At 42.9% G+C, this 20981-nt stretch overlaps 1 protein-coding gene across 5 annotated transcripts in view; it reads right to left on the bottom strand.

Annotated features, from left to right (window-relative positions):
* ELAVL3 (ELAV like RNA binding protein 3) overlaps positions 1 to 20455 on the bottom strand; it is a 73825-nt gene extending 53370 nt beyond the window's left edge. For 4 of the 5 annotated variants that reach the window (XM_073654267.1, XM_073654269.1, XM_073654270.1 and 1 more), the window contains exon 1: positions 19858 to 20455. In XM_073654267.1, the coding sequence (XP_073510368.1) occupies positions 19858 to 19866 (9 nt within the window). In that variant the 5' untranslated portion in view covers positions 19867 to 20455. The remainder of the gene's footprint in view (positions 1 to 19857) is intronic. The other variant, XM_073654271.1, reaches the window with a different exon arrangement.
* Between the last annotated feature and the right edge of the window lie 526 nt (positions 20456 to 20981).

Raw genomic sequence — 20981 nt, 5'->3', positions numbered from 1 at the left:
CCTGTGTATACCTGTCATGGTGGAGTAGTAGTGTGAGGAGGAGATGTGTGTACTGTACCTGTGTTGTGTATACCTGTCATGGTGTAGTAGTAGTGTGAGTAGGAGATGTGTGTACTGTACCTGTGCTGTGTATACCTGTCATGGTGTAGTAGTAGTGTGACGAGGAGATGTGTGTACTGTACCTGTGCTGTGTATACCTGTCATGGTGGAGTAGTAGTGTGAGGAGGAGATGTGTGTACTGTACCTGTGCTGTGTATACCTGTCATGGTGTAGTAGTAGTAGTGTGAAGAGGAGATGTGTGTAATGTACCTGCGCTGTCCAACCTACAGAGCACTATTATTGAGTCAAACAAGATCCAGACCATAAGTTACAACAAACTCAGATCATATTTTTGAAAACACATAGACAAACACAATAAAAGAGCCGTGCGAAATGGCCTCGGCACATGATAATAATTCCTCCTTAGTAATAGCTACAGAGGTATAAGTACAGGCTCACAACATAATGAGCAAGAGAAGCATACAAAAGGTTATATATAAATACATGTGTATACAGGGAAGACCTAGAGTAACCGCTTAAATTATTGATAAACAATAAATAATGATCACAAATGGGGCCATAGCAGCAATAATTATTAGTGTTGAGCGAGTATGTTCTGTCCGAGTATGCTCGGCCGAGCTCCGAGTATTTACAGCTGCTCTGTGATAAGGTTAAATCGCTCCCGTGTGCATGATTTTCAACTGTTTGACAGCTTTATTACATGTGAGGAATGTGTAAGAAATAGACATTCCTCACATGTAATAAAAGTGTCAAACAGTTGCAAATCATGCACACGGGAGCGATTTAACCTTATCACCGAGCAGCTGTAAATACTCGGAGCTCGGCCGAGCATACTCGGCGAAAGGGTTAATAGAACATACTCGCGCAACACTAATAATTATCTATCAAGCAACCTATCAAGATTATACTGGGTGGGCCATATATATGGATACACCTAAATTAAATGGGAATGGTTGGTGATATCAACTTCCTGTTTGTGGCACATTAGTATATGGGAGGGGGAAAGCTTTTCCAGATGGGTGGTGACCATGACAGCCATTTTGAAGTCAGCCATTTTGGATCCAACTTTATTTTTTTCAATGGGAAGAGGGTCATGTGACACATCACACTTATTGAGAATTTCATAAGAAAAACAATGGTGTGCTTGGTTTTAACATAACTTTATTCTTTCATGAGTTTTTTACAAGTTTATGACCACTTATAAAATGTGTTCAAAGTGCTGCCCATTGTGTTGGATTGTCAATGCAACCCTCTTCTCCCACTCTTCACACACTGATAGCAACACCGCAGAAGAAATGCTAGCACAGGCTTCCAGTATCCGTTTTCAGATGCTTTCAGTGAAACGTGCGTAGGGGCACGAGACCAAGTGGTGAAGCACGTCATTATTGCTTAACGCCATTACTTAATATCACGCCTTAATATTACTTACTTATTACTTAATATCACGCCATTATTACTTAACATGTTACTCCCTGCTTGCTGTGATTACAGGGCATACCTGTACTTTATACATCTCTTTTTTTGCCAATGAGAGCTAATGAGATTGTGGCAGCATGAGATATAACTACCATATCAACTAACAATCTATAATCTTGATAGATAATTATTGCTGCTATGGCCCCATTTGTGATCATTATATATTGTTTATCAATAATTTAAGCGGTTACTCTAGGTCTTCCCTGTATACACATGTATTTATATATAACCTTTTGTATGCTTTTCTTGCTCATTATGTTGTGAGCCTGTACTTATACCTCTGTAGCTATTACTAAGGAGGAATTATTATCATGTGCCGAGGCCATTTCGCATGGCTCTTTTATTGTGTTTGTCTATGTGTTTTCAATAAATATGATCTGAGTTTGTTGTAATTTATGGTCTGGATCTTGTTTGACTCAATAATGGTGCTCTGTAGGTTGGATAATTTATGAGTTGATAGATCAATGATGTATTGGGCTGCCCAGAATTTTATTGTTTTCTATGTACCTGTGCTGTGTATCCCCATCATGGTGTATTAGAAGTGTGAGGAGGAGATGTGTATACTGTACCTGTGCTGTGTATACCTGTCATGGTGTAGTAGTAGTAGTGTGAGGAGGAGATGTGTGTACTGTACCTGTGCTGTGTATACCTGTCATGGTGTAGTAGTAGTGTGAGGAGGAGATGTGTGTACTGTACCTGTGCTGTGTATACCTGCCATGGTGTAGTAGTAGTAGTGTGAGGAGGAAATGTGTGTACTGTACCTGGGCTGTGTATACCTGCCATGGTGTAGTAGTAGTAGTGTGAGGAGGAGATGTGTGTACTGTACCTGTGCTGTGTATACCTGTGATGGTGTAGTAGTAGGGTGAGGAGGAGATGTGTGTACTGTACCTGTGCTGTGTATACCTACCATGGTGTAGTAGTAGTAGTGTAAGGAGGAGATGTGTGTACTGTACCTGTGCTGTGTATACCTGTGATGGTGTAGTAGTAGTGTGAGGAGGAGATGTGTGTACTGTACCTGTACTGTGTATACCTGTGATGGTGTAGTAGTAGTGTGAGGAGGAGATGTGTGTACTGTACCTGTGCTGTGTATACCTGTGATGGTGTAATAGTAGTGTGAGGAAGAGATGTGTGTACTGCTCCTCTTCCTCTCCTCGTCCCCTTACTATCGGGGTCCCGCAGGGCTCAGTCCTAGGCCCCCTCCTCTTCTCTCTATACACTGCCCCTATTGGACAAACAATCAGCAGATTTGGGTTTCCAGTATCATCTCTATGCTGACGACACCCAATTATACACTTCTTCCCCTGACATCACCCCTACCCTAATACAAAATACCAAGGATTGTTTGTCTACTGTGTCTAGCATCATGTCCTCCCTCTATCTTAAACTGAATCTCTCCAAAACTGAACTTTTTGTGTTTCTCCCCTCTACTAACCTAACTCTACCTAACATCGAAATTACCTTGGAGGCTTCAACCATAACTCTCAAGCAGCACGCCCGCTGCCTTGGGGTCATATTCGACACTAACCTTTCCTTTACTCCCTATATCCGATCACTCACTCGCTCTTGTCACTTGCATCTTAAAAACATCTCCAGAATCCGATCTTTTCTCACTTTGGAAACTGCTAAAACTCTGACTGTCACTCTCATTCACTCTCGTCTGGACTACTGCAACTCTCTTCTGATCGGTCTCCCTCTTACCAAAATTTCCCTCTCCAATCTGTCCTGAATGCGGCAGCCAGGGTCGTATTTCTGTCCAGCCGCTTCACCGATGCCTCCACCTTGTGCCAGTCATTACACTGGTTACCCATTCGCTACAGGGTCCAATATAAACTCATTGCTCTCACCCACAAAGCTCTCCACAGTTCTGCACCACCTTATATCTCCTCTCTCATCTCAGTCTATCGTCCTACACGTGCCCTCCGTTCCACAAATGACCTAAGACTAACATCCCCCATAATCCGAACCTCGCACCTCCGTCTCCAAGACTTCTCTCGTGCTGCGCCAGTTCTCTGGAATGCACTACCCCAGACGATCCGATTGATGCCTCGCCCCGATGTCTTCAAGCACGCTTTAAAAACCCATCTCTTTAAACAAGCCTACCATCTCAAATACCCAGTAAACTAACTTTCCTCTGTTCCCTCCTAAATACTATTCAGAATCTGCTCCCTACTGCTCATCTGTCCCTACAACCTCCATGCACACGATAACTGCACTCGGTAATTGAGTATTGCACTTAAACATACTGGCTGATGACCGGATCATACAGCTTTATATGATAATCCCGACTTATTATAATTGCCAGACCTAAAATAACAAGCACTTTCCACCTATTGTGTCCCCCCATTTCCTTGTAGAATGTAAGCTTGCGAGCAGGGACCTCACTCCTGATGTAACTGTTTAAACTGTCTCACCTTGTATTGAATTTATTGTTTGTACATGTCCCCGCTTAATTGTAAAGTGCTGCAGAATATGTTGGCGCTATATAAATTAAAATTATTATTATACCTGTGCTGTGTATATCTGTCATGGTGTCGTAGTAGTGTGAGGAGATGTGTGTACTGTACCTGGGCTGTGTATACCTGTCATGGTGCATTAGTAGTAGTGTGAGGAGATGTGTGTACTGTACCTGGGCTGTATATACCTGTCATGGTGTAGAAGTAGTGTGAGGAGGAGATGTGTGTACTGTACCTGTGCTGTGTATACCTGTCATGGTGGAGTAGTAGTGTGAGGAGGAGATGCGTGTACTGTACCTGTGCTGTGTATACCTGTCATGGTGTAGAAGTAGTGTGAGGAGGAGATGTGTGTACTGTACCTGTGCTGTGTATACCTGTCATGGTGCAGTAATAGTAGTGTGAGGAGGAGATGTGTGTACTGTACCTGGGCTGTGTATACCTGTCATGGTGTAGTAGTAGTAGTAGTGTGAGGAGGAGATGTGTGTACTGTACCTGTGCTGTGTATACCTGTCATGGTGTAGTAGTAGTGTGAGGAGGAGATGTGTGTACTGTACCTGTGCTGTGTATACCTGTCATGGTGCAGTAATAGTAGTGTGAGGAGGAGATGTGTGTACTGTACCTGGGCTGTGTATACCTGTCATGGTGGAGTAGTAGTGTGAGGAGGAGATGCGTGTACTGTACCTGTGCTGTGTATACCTGTCATGGTGGAGTAGTAGTGTGAGGAGGAGATGTGTGTACTGTACCTGTACTGTGTATACCTGTCATGGTGGAGTAGTAGTGTGAGGAGGAGATGCGTGTACTGTACCTGTGCTGTGTATACCTGTCATGGTGTAGAAGTAGTGTGAGGAGGAGATGTGTGTACTGTACCTGTGCTGTGTATACCTGTCATGGTGCAGTAATAGTAGTGTGAGGAGGAGATGTGTGTACTGTACCTGGGCTGTGTATACCTGTCATGGTGTAGTAGTAGTAGTAGTGTGAGGAGGAGATGTGTGTACTGTACCTGTGCTGTGTATACCTGTCATGGTGTAGTAGTAGTGTGAGGAGGAGATGTGTGTACTGTACCTGTGCTGTGTATACCTGGCATGGTGTAGTAGTAGTGTGAGGAGGAGATGTGTGTACTGTACCTGTACTGTGTATACCTGTCATGGTGTAGTAGTAGTGTGAGGAGGAGATGTGTGTACTGTACCTGGGCTGTGTATACCTGTCATGGTGTAGTAGTGTGAGGAGGAGATATGTATACTGTACCTGGGCTGTGTATACCTGACATGGTGTAGTAGTAGTGTGAGGAGGAGATGTGTGTACTGTACCTGTGCTGTGTATACCTGTCATGGTGTAGTTGTAGTGTGAGGAGGAGATGTGTGTACTGTACCTGTGCTGTGTATACTTGTCATGGTGTAGTAGTAGTAGTGTGAGGAGGAGATGTGTGTACTGTACCTGTGCTGTGTATACCTGTCATGGTGTAGTAGTAGTGTGAGGAGGAGATGTGTGTACTGTACCTGTGCTGTGTATACCTGTTATGGTGTAGTAGTAGTGTGAGGAGATGTGTGTACTGTACCTGGGCTGTGTATACCTGTCATGGTGCTGTAGTAGTAGTGTGAGGAGGAGATGTGTGTACTGTACCTGGGCTGTGTATACCTGTCATGGTGTAGTAGTAGTGTGAGGAGGAGATGTGTGTACTGTACCTGCGCTGTGTATACCTGTCATGGTGTAGTAGTAATGTGAGGAGGAGATGTGTGTACTGTACCTGTGCTGTGTATACCTGTCATGGTGTAGTAGTAGTGTGAGGAGATGTGTGTACTGTACCTGTGCTGTGTATACCTGTCATGCTGTAGTAGTAGTGTGAGGAGGTGATGTGTGTACTGTACCTGGGCTGTGTATACCTGTCATGGTGTAGTAGTAGTGTGAGGAGATGTGTGTACTGTACCTGTGCTGTGTATACCTGTCATGGTGTAGTAGTAGTGTGAGGAGGTGATGTGTGTACTGTACCTGGGCTGTGTATACCTGTCATGCTGTAGTAGTAGTGTGAGGAGGAGATGTGTGTACTGTACCTGTGCTGTATATACCTGTCATGGTGTAGTAGTAGTGTGAGAAGATGTGTGTACTGTACCTGGGCTGTGTATACCTGTCATGGTGTAGTAGTAGTGTGAGGAGGAGATGTGTGTACTGTACCTGCGCTGTGTATACCTGTCATGGTGTAGTAGTAGTGTGAGGAGGTGATGTGTGTACTGTACCTGGGCTGTGTATACCTGTCATGCTGTAGTAGTAGTGTGAGGAGGAGATGTGTGTACTGTACCTGTGCTGTATATACCTGTCATGGTGCAGTAGTAGTAGTGTGAGGAGGAGATGTATATACTGTACCTGTGCTGTGTATACCTGTCATGGTGTAGTAGTAGTGTGAGTAGGAGATGTGTGTACTGTACCTGCGCTGTGTATACCTGTCATGGTGTAGTAGTAGTGTGAGGAGGTGATGTGTGTACTGTACCTGGGTTGTGTATACCTGTCATGGTGTAGTAGTAGTGTGAGGAGGAGATGTGTGTACTGTACCTGCGCTGTGTATACCTGTCATGGTGTAGTAGTAGTGTGAGGAGGTGATGTGTGTACTGTACCTGGGTTGTGTATACCTGTCATGGTGTAGTAGTAGTGTGAGGAGGAGATGTGTGTACTGTACCTGTGCTGTGTATACCTGTCATGGTGTAGTAGTAGCGTGAGGAGGAGATGTGTGTACTGTACCTGGGCTGTGTATACCTGTCATGGTGTAGTAGTAGTGTGAGGAGGAGATGTGTGTTCTGTACCTGTGCTGAGTATACCTGTCATGGTGTAGTAGTAGTGTGAGTAGGAGATGTGTGTACTGTACCTGTACTGTGTATACTTGTCATGGTGTAGTAGTAGTGTGAGGAGGAGATGTGTGTTCTGTACCTGTGTTGTGTATACCTGTCATGGTGTAGTAGTAGTGTGAGTAGGAGATGTGTGTACTGTACCTGTACTGTGTATACTTGTCATGGTGTAGTAGTAGTGTGAGGAGGAGATGTGTGTTCTGTACCTGTGCTGTGTATACCTGTCATGGTGGAGTAGTAGTGTGAGGAGGAGATGTGTGTACTGTACCTGTACTGTGTATACTAGTCATGGTGTAGTAGTCGTGTGAGGAGGAGATGTATGTACTGTACCTGTGCTGTGTATACCTGTCATGGTGCAGTAGTAGTGTGAGGAGGAGATGTGTGTACTGTACCTGTGCTGTGTATACCTGTCATGGTGTAGTAGTAGTGTGAGTAGGAGATGTGTGTACTGTACCTGTACTGTGTATACTAGTCATGGTGTAGTAGTCGTGTGAGGAGGAGATGTATGTACTGTACCTGTGCTGTGTATACCTGTCATGGTGCAGTAGTAGTAGTGTGAGGAGGAGATGTGTGTACTGTACCTGGGCTGTGTATACCTGTTATGGTGTAGTAGTAATGTGAGGAGGAGATGTGTGTACTGTACCTGTGCTGTGTATACCTGTCATGGTGCAGTAGTAGTAGTGTGAGGAGGAGATGTGTGTACTGTACCTGGGCTGTGTATACCTGGCATGGTGTAGTAGTAGTGTGAGGAGGAGATGTGTGTACTGTACCAGTACTGTGTATACCTGTCATGGTGTAGTAGTAGTGTGAGGAGGAGATGTGTGTACTGTACCTGTACTGTGTATACTTGTCATGGTGTAGTAGTAGTGTGAGTAGGAGATGAGTGTACTGTACCAGTACTGTGTATACCTGTCATGGTGTAGTAGTAGTGTGAGGAGGAGATGTGTGTACTGTACCTGGGCTGTGTATACCTGTCATGGTGTAGTAGTGTGAGGAGGAGATATGTATACTGTACCTGGGCTGTGTATACCTGACATGGTGTAGTAGTAGTGTCAGGAGGAGATGTGTGTACTGTACCTTTACTGTGTATACCTGTCATGGTGTAGTAGTAGTGTGAGGAGGAGATGTGTGTACTGTACCTGGGCTGTGTATACCTGTCATGGTGTAGTAGTATTGTGAGGAGGAGATGTGTGTACTGTACCTGGGCTGTGTATACCTGTCATGGTGTAGTAGTGTGAGGAGGAGATATGTATACTGTACCTTGGCTTTGTATACCTGTCATGGTGTAGTAGTAGTGTGAGGAGGAGATGTGTGTACTGTACCTGTGATGTGTATACCTGTCATGGTGTAGAAGTAGTGTAAGGAGGAGATGTGTGTACTGTACCTGTACTGTGTATACCTGTCATGGTGTAGAAGTAGTGTGAGGAGGAGATGTGTGTACTGTACCTGGGCTGTGTATACCTGTCATGGTGTAGTAGTGTGAGGAGGAGATATGTATACTGTACCTTGGCTGTGTATACCTGACACGGTGTGGTAGTAGTGTGAGGAGATGTGTGTACTGTTCCTGTGGTGTGTATACCTGTGATGGGGTAAAAGTAGTGTGAGGAGGAGATGTGTGTACTGTACCTGGGCTGTGTATGCCTGTCATGGTGTAGTAGTAGTGAGGAGGAGATGTGTGTACTGTACCTGTGCTGTGTATACCTGTGATGGTGTAGTAGTAGTGTGAGGAGGAGATATGTGTACTGTATCTGGGCTGTGTATACCTGTCATGGTGTATTAGTAGTGTGAGGAGGAGATGTGTGTACTGTACCTATGCTGTGTATACCTGTCATGGTGTAGTAGTAGTGTGAAGAGGAGATGTGTGTACTGTACCTGGGCTGTGTATACCTGTCATGGTGTAGTAGTAGTGTGAGGAGGAGATGTGTATACTGTACCTGGGCTGTGTATACCTGTCATGGTGTAATAGTAGTGTGAGGAGGAGATGTGTGTACTGTACCTGGGCTGTGTATACCTATGATGGTGTATTAGTAGTGTGAGGAGGAGATATGTATACTGTACCTGGTCTGTGTATACCTGACATGGTGTAGTAGTAGTAGTAGTAGTAGTAGTGTGAGGAGGAGATGTGTGTACTGTACCTGGGCTGTGTATGCCTGTCATGGTGTAGTAGTAGTGTGAGGAGATGTGTGTACTGTACCTGTGCTGTGTATACCTGTGATGGTGTATTAATAGTGTGAGGAGGAGATGTGTGTACTGTACCTGGGCTGTGTATACCTGTCATGGTGTATTAGTAGTGTGAGGAGGAGATGTGTGTTCTGTACCTGTGCTGTGTATACCTGTCATGGTGTAGTAGTAGTGTGAGGAGGAGATGTGTGTACTGTACCTGTCCTGTGTATACCTGTCATGGTATAGTAGTAGTGTGAGGAGGAGATGTGTGTTCTGTACCTGTGCTGTGTATACCGGTCATGTTGTATTAGTAGTGTGAGGAGGAGATGTGTGTACTGTACCTGTGCTGTGTATACCTGTCATGGTGTAGTAGTAGTGTGAGGAGGAGATGTGTGTACTGTACCGGTGCTGTGTATACCTGTCATGGTGTAGTAGTAGTGTGAGGAGGAGATGTGTGTACTGTACCTGTGCTGTGTATACCTGGCATGGTGTAGTAGTAGTAGTGTGAGGAGGAGATGTGTGTACTGTACCTGTGCTGTGTATACCTGTCATGGTGCTGTAGTAGTAGTGTGAGGAGGAGATGTGTGTACTGTACCTGTGCTGTGTATACCTGTCATGGTGCAGTAGTAGTGTGAGGAGGAGATGTGTGTACTGTACCTGTGCTGTGTATACCTGTCATGGTGGAGTAGTAGTGTGAGGAGGAGATGTGTGTACTGTACCCGTCCTGTGTATACCTCTCATGGTGTAGTAGTAGTGTGAGGAGGAGATGTGTGTACTGTACCTGTGCTGTGTATACCTGGCATGGTGTAGTAGTAGTGTGAGGAGGAGATGTGTGTACTGTACCTGTGCTGTGTATACCTGACATGGTGTGGTAGTGTGAGGGAGAGGTAGCATTTTGCATGCGGCTGTTTTGTATAGCAAAGGTAATGAAAAGTGCTGTGCAGTAGGATATGCCACTTTTACTGTGAGGCCTATATTTCTTAATGAATTTGACCCTACAACTCATATGCGCCTTGGTCAGAAATGTTACCCCAGCTCGGGGCTCTCTTATGTCTTTTGTGTAATTTATTACACCCTTGTGGCACAAATCATGATGATATTGGCTATCGTGCTTTGCCACTCCCTGTGTCGCCATAGCCAAGAGTAAGAAAATGTTTACAAAACTTTGAGTTGTGCAAATATTTTGCGACATTACAAGTATTTTTACGCCATAAAGAAACCTCTTTGATGTAGGGTGGTTTTTGTGTATATCGGTTGTAGTGAATACTAGTGATAGGGACTGCACGTGAGATAGTGTATCTGTGTCTGCCGGGTGACGGCGTCGCTGCAGCCTACACAGTCTGAGTCTTTCAGGTGAATGCACAGAGATCTCACAGTATAAAAATAACCCAGGTGTATAAAATCATCTCACAAAAATAGACGCTCTCCTTCTCCTCCTGTGTAGGCATCTATGAATAGAGAGGAGACAGCGAGGAGGGGATCAGAGCAGATCTGAACAAAGCCGCACAAGTACAAGGATAATGACTGCAGGAGAGATGCGCCTGTCACCGGTGCCGCCTGGATGAGGTGCAGCCATAAAGATATCGCAGCCGTTTGGACCTGCCCCACAACCCCCGCACCTCTGTTTCTTCATCTCTTCACCTAAAATAAAACCGGTGTAATTATGTCAAAATATATGACATCCAATACATGAGCCAAAGATACCAACATATACAACCTTAAAGTCCGCCACGTGAGCCAGAAAAGCAAGCAATAGGCGACAGTTATCTCTTACGCCTTCTGTCAACTCCAAGGTGCCACCATTTTTCCCATTAGTGATTATGCCATTTTTCACCTTGGACCCTCCTCCACCTACATTGGGTTAATTATATATCAGAGAGCCCTTTGGTCCCATCTGCACCCCTTGTGGCAGTTGTCCACAACCTGTTTTACCTTGAGAGCCACATTCAGCTTTGAGAGTTGGCCACAAGCCACAATCTATGGGAAGAAATGATAGAAGCCATATTTCCACAAATGTCCGATAACTGGTCCTTAAAAGGTGACTCACTTTGGTTTCGGGGAGGCAAGCAGCACCAGTGAAGTGACGTTACATCTACAGATACCTACAGGTTGACAGGTCTCTGCTCTTGTCCTATTCTAATCCTTTTTCGTACCTGCGTGATACCTGTTGGTGGTGCATATGTCCCTGCACCAGTACTTCTCACTTCCCGATACTGAAGTGAGTGGAGTGGGACAATCCTTAATTGGGAGATGAGCAGCGCAGGTGACGTCACGTCAGGGTAAAGGAGCCATCGTCGGGTGTTGCGCACAGGTCCTGATAAATACAACAGGTCCACAACAGCTGCCAATTACACACGTCACGGCTGGTATCTGTAGATGTGATGCACCTCCCGATACGGAAGTTAATGGAGCCAGAATAATTATTTAACGGTAATTATGTAAAATGCGCACTCTTATGACCTGTTTTCCTCTCACTTTAATAACTTGTGGTGGTGGAAAATGTTCAAGATATTAAGAGTTCTAGATTTTGGGGAACAATGGGGAGCCGGGTGTTTGTATTGTGCATACTCATACTTGGGAGTAGAGGACTGTGCAATATGGAGCCGGCAGCCAAGAAGTGGCCAGTGCTGAGGAAGACCGCTAGGGACAAGCTAGGAGGATGAGGAGGTGACCAGGACAGCCCTGCGCTAAGAGGGATACCACACCAAGAAGGAGGAGGCAGCCGCAGTGCCGCTACTCTGCAGACTTTCCATGACTCGTCCCATATTTCACTTCATCCAACTCTAGTCTGTCTGGTATACCAACGCTAATGCGCCGAACTAGCAGATAGTCACAAGCCACACAGCAGAGGCCCAGAAGCCAAACTACGGGATGGGGGCCTCTGCCCTATAGATATACCTCTGAGGTTGAGGAAAATGAACCAGACCTTTAACATTTCCAGTCAGTACGGTCATGTTGAAAATTCACCTAAATAGATAGCACAAGCGTGTATATATACACTACCGTTCAAAAGTTTGGGGTCACCCAGACAATTTTGTGTTTTCCATGAAAACTCATACTTTTATTTATCAAATGAGTTGCAAAATGAATAGAAAATATAGTCCAGACATTGACAAGGTTAGAAATAATGATTTTTATTTGAAAGAATAATTTTCTCCTTCACACTTTGCTTTCGTCACAGAATGCTCCTTTGCAGCAATTCCAGCATTGCAGACCTTTGGCATTCTAGCTGTTAATTTGCTGAGGTAATCTTGAGAAATTTCCCCCCATGCTTCCTGAAGCCTGTCCCACAAGTTGGATTGGCTTGATGGGCACTTTTTGCGTACCATACGGTCAAGCTGCTCCCACAACAGCTCAATGGGGTTGAGATCTGGTGACTGCGCTGGCCACTCCATTACAGATAGAATACCAGCTGCCTGCTTCTTCCCTAAATAGTTCATGCATAATTTGTAGGTGTGCTTTGGGTCATTGTCCTGCGTCTCACAAATGTTCTTCAAACTTTGATTCGTCTGTCCATAAAACTTTTTTCCAATCTTTCTCTGTCCAATGTCTGTGTTCTTTTGCCCATATTAATCTTTTCCTTTTATTAGCCAGTCTCAGATTTGGCTTTTTCTTTGCCTCTTTGCCCTGAAGGCCAGCATCCCGGAGTCGCCTCTTCACTGTAGACATTGACACTGGCGTTTTGCGTGCACTATTTAATGAAGCTGCCAGTTGAGGAGCTGTGAGGCGTCGATTTCTCAAACTAGAGACTCTAATGTCCTTGTCTTGTTGCTCAGTTGTGCTGCGGGGCATCCCACTTCTCTTTCTACTCTGGTTAGAGCCTGTTTGTGCTCTCCTCTGTAGAGAGTACACACCGTTGTAGGAAATCTTCAGCTTCTTGGCAATTTCTCGCATGGAATAGTCTTCATTTCTAAGAACAAGAATAGACTGTCGAGTTTCACATGAAAGTTCTCTTTTTCTGGCCATTTTGAGAGTTTCATAGAACAAACAAATGTAATGCTCCAGATTCTCAACTAGCTCAAAGGAAGGTCAATTTTATAGCTTCTCAAATCAGCCAAACCAATTTCAGCAGGGCTAACATACTTGTGTAAGGGTTTTCTAGGCTTTTCTAAACATCCATTAGCCTTCTTACACAGTTAGCAAACACAATGTACCATTAAAACACTGGAGTGGTGGTTGTTGGAAATGGGCCTCTATACACCTATGTAGATATTGCAATAAAAACAAGATGTTTGCAGCTAGAAAGTAATTTACCACATTAACAATGTATAGAGTGTATTTCTGATTCATTTAATGTTAGCTTCATTGAAAAAAATGTGCTTTTCTTTAAAAAATAATGACATTTCTAAATGACCCCAAACTTTTGAACGGTAGTGTATATATACTGTATCTAATCAGAGATTCTGCTCCTCTCTCCATTATTCTACGCCAGTGCTGGATTCTCAGCTACACTGCTCAGTACTGCTGTGGATGTCCTCTGTGCTATGGCAGCTTCTGAACATGTGCAACACAGATACAGGAGAGCAGGAATCCTCCTCATACCTGTGTATGCTGTGTATGGGAGACATCAAAGCACCTAGTCTCTACCCACTAGCTCAGATACAACTGAAAATTTGAGATGGAGAGGAAAAAGTTGGGGGAAAAAGTAGGATCCAAGTCATGCAATGAAATAGTATTTATGTACACATAAAGGGCAACTTATTCTAAAATGCCATCTGAAAGGATGGATATGATTTAAAGTTGTAATTAAGTTGGAAAAGGGTAAAGTAACTTTTGTCATAGGCACAACATGCACTAGAATTCAGAAAGAGTTATTATAACTATAGGGGAACACTTTATTGAATTCCAGATACGGCTTGGAGTTTACTCCACAGTTAGAAAGTCACACGGATAGTCATAAGGTCTAGCAGTGTCATTGTTATAGGACTTCTGATGAGGGGACATTCTACATTGACTACTTTTTACTTCTACTGTAGAGGTACATTGAAGATCAGCAGCTACACGGATGATCACCAATATCTCGAAGAGTAAGGTAACTGTTACTTATCCACCCCAACTCAAGCAGCGGTCTGCGCCTTTTCCTTCCCTGACGCCCAGCTCTCTCTTACCTTGTATGCAACAGGTAATCATGGTATCTCATCCCATTTAAGGCTGATTCAGGCCCTGCACACCACCTGAGTATTAAGATTGTCATGTTATGGTGCAACCATGTTCCAACACTTAAGCCTAGCCAGAAGATTAGCTGTGCTCTGTTACATCAAGGTACCTGCTTGCCAGCTCAGTTCTGTTTTGCCAAGCTACTATTCACACACTTGGCCCCGCTGCATCAAAGTACCTTTCTGTCTACATGACTGTATTCTAAGGTGCTGTCTGCACCCTAGTCTCTGCTGTGCAAAGGTCCCTAACCATGTAAATTGCTCAGCCACTTTAAGGTGCTGTCTGTATACTCAGCTCTATTATTCCAAGGTGCCTGTCCACATCTCCTGATCTGCTGACCCTTGCTGTTCCATTTGCCATCTATCTCATAAAGCTCTGCTGTACATGCACTGTCTAGCATATCCAACTCTGCAGATTCATGTGCCCTCCATCACATCCGGTTCCTCTGATCCACGTGACATTCAGAATATCCAACTCTACTGATCCTTGCAGTTCCACATAGCATTCGGCCTATCCAACTCTGGTCCATGCTTCTCACCATGACCTACAGCTTAGCAAATACATCTCACCAGGTGAGTTATTACAGTAATGTTTTGGACTTCTTATCAACTGAATTGATATAGAATTCATGTTGTCCAAACCCATCAGATGACCAGACTTATTCATTAATGAAAGGAACTTGCATGAAGATCACCAAGAAGGTGAAGGAACGGAGGAGGAGGAGGAAGCAGAAGCACCTGCCAAGTGATGCACAAATAAACTAAAGAACAATCTCAAGGGTGTTTGAGAATTTGGAGCTGTGTTGGCATATACAATAACTTTTAATAATAAAATGAGAGATGAATGTTGTATAGTTGAATTGCCAATAAGGTCAATGAAGAAAAACTCTGAAGAATATGAAACCAAAGCCTTCCCGGTATATTGAAAATGTAAAATCTACTCAAAGAGCTAGGATGAAAAGTCAGAATATGATTTAGTAGAGAAAGGTTCCCCAATGGTCCGAGTGTTGTTGACCAACAATGAAGTTATGGAGTATTGTAATAATGTTAATCATTACCCAGCCATTAATGGCAGCTATATGATTATAAAGAGTGTAAGGACTATTTGCAAGGCTCTTGTCTGGGTTGAGGTCCACAGACTATTTATACTGTGAAGTGAAGGCATGGTTGACATTGCAGCTTACAGTGATACTCACAGGTCACATCACTATGGTGTAAAGTCTTTTTTCTTTCATTGCGCTCAGTTCTCATTACCGGGAAAATAATGCTAATTAGTTCAAACAAAGCCACTCCGTTTAAGTTGCTCATTTGGTTCTTCTTTTATAATTGTTGGCCCTTTGAAGGCCTGCAGTAAAGTAACAATTTGTGGCCTAATTGCTTAATTAGAAGATCTAATGGTTGTTGTCTACTGGTTTGCTGCCTGTAAATTCACATAGTAAACAGAAACAAGTCCATTTATGGGGGCCACGACAGGCATGCAAAATTTACACTGCTGTACATTCATATGCAACCCATAAAAATAAGTGTCCATAGACTACATGAAGAGTTATTACTCATATACTACTGTGGTCTTAATTTATTTTGAGGGATGCTCATTGATCATTAGTAAAGTTAGAGTTGACAAACGTATTCTCATTCAAATAGAAGTTTGCTTCAGTTTCTACCGCCATGTCATCATTTAGTGTATTCATGTATTCAGTACGTTCCATATACTTCCATGATAGGGGAGAAGGTGTACAGAGGAGTAACACGATTTCAATATTAGATTCTTAACAGAAGCTTTAAGAACCATAGTCATAATCAAAGCCGCATGTCCAGAAAATAATGACATAATAAGATATATGTCATATCAGGTTTGAAATCTTCAGATCAGTGCCACAGCTATGTTTTGGCATCAAAAATTGTCCAGTAGGTGTAGAATTTCTGTGTTATGTTATTTTAAGACCACACAACTGTGATATTCAAGAAATTAAAGACATTTTTAAAACCAGGGGTGTATTAGGCACCCATAGCGGGACCTAACAACATTCTATTTTTTTTTTATGATACTAGTTCTTTAGTTTTCCATTCTCTTTTCCTTATGATTGCTATAACTTCTGGAGCTATAAAGTTTATGGAACAGGTAGTACCCTTCCAGGAATTTGTATTTTAGGTAGAAGTGGAAAGGCAATAGGTGCCATATTCATCTCTACAAGCAGGTACACTTATGGCAGAGGTGGGTGGTTTTGAGACATGGCGTTTGAGAGACTACTGCAACATGTGTAAAGATTCCACATGTTTTTAGCCCCCTTGTAGTTTTATGTTTATCATTTTTTTTACATTTATCCTTTATCTTAAAGATCTCTAGGTGAGCCTGTACCACACTAAGCTTTCAATCTGTGTTTATATAAATCAACATTTTACCTTGGCCAAACCCCTCAAAGATTGACCTGGAATCACTGACAACAATACTGAGTTTATCTTTTCTCCTTCACAATGTCCTTCACATCATTGTTGCTTCCTCTGAGCGTCCACCTCCATTCTTCCTCTCAGTATCTCCCCCCCCCTCCTCCACATCCTGCTGCACCTAATGATAGATTCCCTTTTATACCCATGTCTACGTCCCCTCCATCTTCCTCTAATCCAGAATATGTGACCCTGTTCCTAGTCCAATGTATCATGGTGACACCCGCCACCTACAGACCACGGTCTTCCATACTCTTCTTTGTCTCACAAATTTCCTCCTCATCAATCTGCTTCCATCTTGGGTATAAGTCCCTTCCTTCCGTCGCCTCTCCAAATCTCATTATGGTCTCTTTCATCTATCTCCCTGTCAATATCACCGCCACCCCGACTCCTCTATTGTAACGTAAGCTCCATGTTCAAAACTGCAGAACATAAGCAACATTTCCATATATTAATCTCCGCACATAAACAGCATCCTGATATATAAATCTCTGCACTGGTTATACGAGGCCCACATGTGTTGGCCTGCAGATATGTCTTGTGCGGTACGATTTTATAATATACATCCCCACTAGCCACTCTATCAAATCTAGCAGAGCCAAGCTTGTCAGATGCAGCAGGGCTGAGTTTACCATCTTGCACAACTCATTGTAAAACCATCTTTCATTGTTTTGTCACCCAGGATGGAAGGTTCATGGAATACATTAAGAGATCTCATGTTCCACAAAAGATGTATTGCAAAGAGTTAAATGACAAATTCAGCTCTGCTACATCTGTATGTCTTGGGTTAGAGCGCATATGGTGTGAAAACTGAGCGTGCCAGACAGAGGACGGATTGTGTGTGACAGAGAAAGGACTAGGAAGGGATGGATAATGCAGAGAAAACAGGGAGGAGGAGGAGGAGGACGGAGCCAGAGTGAGGTTCCTTACAGAATGGAGCCTTTGAAGAGGGATGCATGGCACAGACTCGGGCACTGGCCGCATGTAACATAAGGTGGACTGTCACGGGCAGGGACGCCGGAAGTGGCTGACAACCAAAACCACAGATAGATAGATATGAGATAAAAAGATAGATAATAGATAGATAATATATAGATGATAGATAGAGCGATAGATGAGGCAATAATTTGGGTGTATGCCATGTAATCCACTGGTCCACGGAGGTCACCATCTTTTGTCAAAAAACATGCAGCACTCCAGTGTAAGTGGATAACTCTTGGTCAAATAAAGAAGCCTACTATTTTCTTCACTTAAACTGAAGTGCTGCTTGTTTTTGGGATTAGATATATAGATAATAGATAGATAGATAATAGATATTAGATTAAAAATAGATAGATATACATAGATATATAGATAGATGATAGATAGATAGATAATAGACAGATAGATAATAGATAATAGACAGATAGATAATAGATAGATAATAGATAGATAGATAGATAGATAATAGATAGATAGAGGGATAGATAGATAGAAGATAAATAATAGATAAGAGATAGATAGATGATAGATAATAGATAGATGATAGATAATAGATAGATAGAAGATAAATAATAGATAGATAATAGATAGATAATAGATAGATAGAAGATAAATAATAGATAAGAGATAGATAGATGATAGATAATAGATAGATGATAGATAATAGATAGATAGATAGAAGATAGATAATAGATAGATAATAGATAGATAGATAGAAAATAGATAGAAGATAGATAATAGATAGATAGATAGAAGATAATAGATAGATAGAAGATAGATAATAGATAGATAGAAGATAGATAATAGATAGATAATAGATATATAATAGATAGATAGAAGATAGATAATAGATAGATAATAGATAGATGATAGATAATAGATAGATAGATGATAGAAGATAGATAATAGATAGATGATAGATAATAGATAGATGATAGATAAATAATAGATAGATAATAGATAGATGATAGATAGATAATAGATAGATAATAGATAGATAATAGATATATAATAGATAGAAGATAGATAATAGATAGATAATGGATAGATAGATAGATGATAGATAATAGATAGATGATAGATAATAGATAGATGATAGATAGATAATAGATAGATAGATGATAAAAGATAGATATAGATAGATGATAGATTGATAGATAGATAATAGATCGATAGATAGATGATAGAAGATAGATATAGATAGATGATAGATTGATAGATAGATAGATAATAGATAGATGATAGATTGATAGATAGATAGATAGATAGATAGATAGATAGATAGATAGATAGAACAGGCACATGTGACATGTGTGAGCCAGGACTAATGTGGAAGATAATATAATGTCAGGCCATATGTAACACCGGACAGTATACACCAGGCGGTGTGTGAGCGTGCCAGGCACGTGCAAGGACGACCTAGGGCCGGGTGTTTCTGGAAATGGGTCACATAAGGCAGTCAGAATAAAGTACTGTGTGACCCAAAATGTCAAGAACGGAGGACGGTAAAGGGGGAAACAAGGCCATAGATATAGTATTGTGTGACCGCCCCGAGTGATGGATATATATAATGATAGATCGATGTGTTACCAATTCATGTATTAATCAAGGCATTGACATTGATAAGATATGGGTAATTATTCTAGTACGTTTTCGCAGTATACATCCATCATACACGCGTGCTCACACGCCCAGTGACTGCCATGTCTCTTCTATTGTTCTCAAGAACCCCCACCCCCATGTTCCTGTAGGTACCAGCTGCAACTGGGCAGGGTGATGGTGGTATCAGTCTGTGCAGTGTCTGCATTTTTATACCCCATCCCACCCAACCATCCCAAGTCATCTATCTATCTATCTATCTATCTATCTATCTATTATCTATCTATCTTCTATCTATCTATCTATCTTCTATCTATCTTGTAAAGATTTCATATCTATCTCATGTCTAAATTAATATCTATCTTTTTATCTATCTATCTATCTATCTATTATCTATATATCTATCCATCCATCCATAGTATCTCAGAGTACCAAGGACACGCGCTCCTTCTCCTTTCCGTCCCTCCCCCACTTTCTGTCCTCATTGCTGCATTGTAAGATGCCTTCTAGTCCCAGCTGGGACTCCCCTGAGATTTCTCTTTCCATCCCTCCACCTTTCTCCGCACCTTCTTCTTCCTCCTCCTCTGCTAGCACAGCGCAAAAAAATACCTCACCCCAGCAGCATCCTCCTGATTAACCGCTTTCTTCACTATACATTTTCTAGATAAAAAGAAAGATGGCGGTACTTACAGTCACCATGCTGAGGGAACGTAGGTTGGATCCTGTAGATTTTCGGTTGCGCCTCTCTTGCCGTCGGGTTCCTTTTCTCAGCGTTCTGGCGTCCGAGGTGCGCCTGCCCACCCCGCCGCTCCCTTGCCCCCTCCCGGCGGCCGTCACGGGATCGAGACAAGAAACCGGAGCGTGAAGAAAAAAAAAAAAAAAAGAAAAAAGAAAAGCTAAATATTACAAAAAAAAAAAATTAAAAAATTCAAGCGCTATGAAAAAATATTCCCCCAGCTTCTTAAAAGGGAAAAAAAAATATCCAAAATTATATCAAAAATGGTAGAAAAAGATCCCAAAATAGATATATCTATAGATAGAAAAAACGGTCTTGATAAGGCAAGAAAAAAAAAAAGTGCTGTGCAGGCCGATTGGGGTGAGAGGGGAGGGGGGGTCTTTGTCTGGAATGAAAAGGAAAGTGGGGGGGGCACGAGATTTTGGAGACGGGGATTGAGAGAAAGGGAAGAGGGAAGAGTCTGATGTTATTCGTTTTAATCCCAAAGTTGCGTCACCTTGGTCTCCCTTCATGTGAACAGTCTGATCCCCCTCTGCACACTTATATATGGCACTGCGGATGGTGCAGCTCTCTCCGTTATTGGCTGCGGACTGGAGGGGGTGAGTGCAGAGGGAGGGCGGAGGGAGGAGGACAAGTTCAATCTCTCCCTCCTCTCTTCTTGTGATTTTTTTCTTTTCTCCTCCTTTTCTTTGCTCCAGGCCCCCCTGAGTGGAGGGACATAGAGGAGGGGACGGTCGCACCTGCCAAGCTGCCCCTTTATGTCTCCATCCATCAGCTATGCCCCCATCCCTTGTATCTGCCTCTAATCCTTCTCTGGAAGTCGCCCCTCTGTCCATCCTCCTCCTCTGCATCCTTTCCCCATCCCTCCTCTGCCTCCTGTTTCTTGCGGTCCATTGCCCTGGTCCTATCTGATGTCCTTCTACTGCCTGTCGGAAGTGGAATGGTGTAGTGTGCGAGGGGCTGATGTAGCAGAGCTGATGTGGCGGGGCTGGGCTTAGTGGCATTTTCATATTCCGAGGAGTTGCGACAAATGACAAACTCAGCTCTGCTGCATCTGTTTCTGCAAGGATTGACTTTT

Source organism: Phyllobates terribilis, unplaced genomic scaffold (assembly GCF_046119375.1).
Source record: "Phyllobates terribilis strain yellow unplaced genomic scaffold, ASM4611937v1 Scaffold_11__3_contigs__length_659146591, whole genome shotgun sequence".
In the NCBI taxonomy this organism is placed as follows: Eukaryota; Metazoa; Chordata; class Amphibia; order Anura; family Dendrobatidae; genus Phyllobates; species Phyllobates terribilis.
Note: the sequence above shows the minus strand (reverse complement) of the source record. Positions and strands in the feature narration are given on the sequence as shown.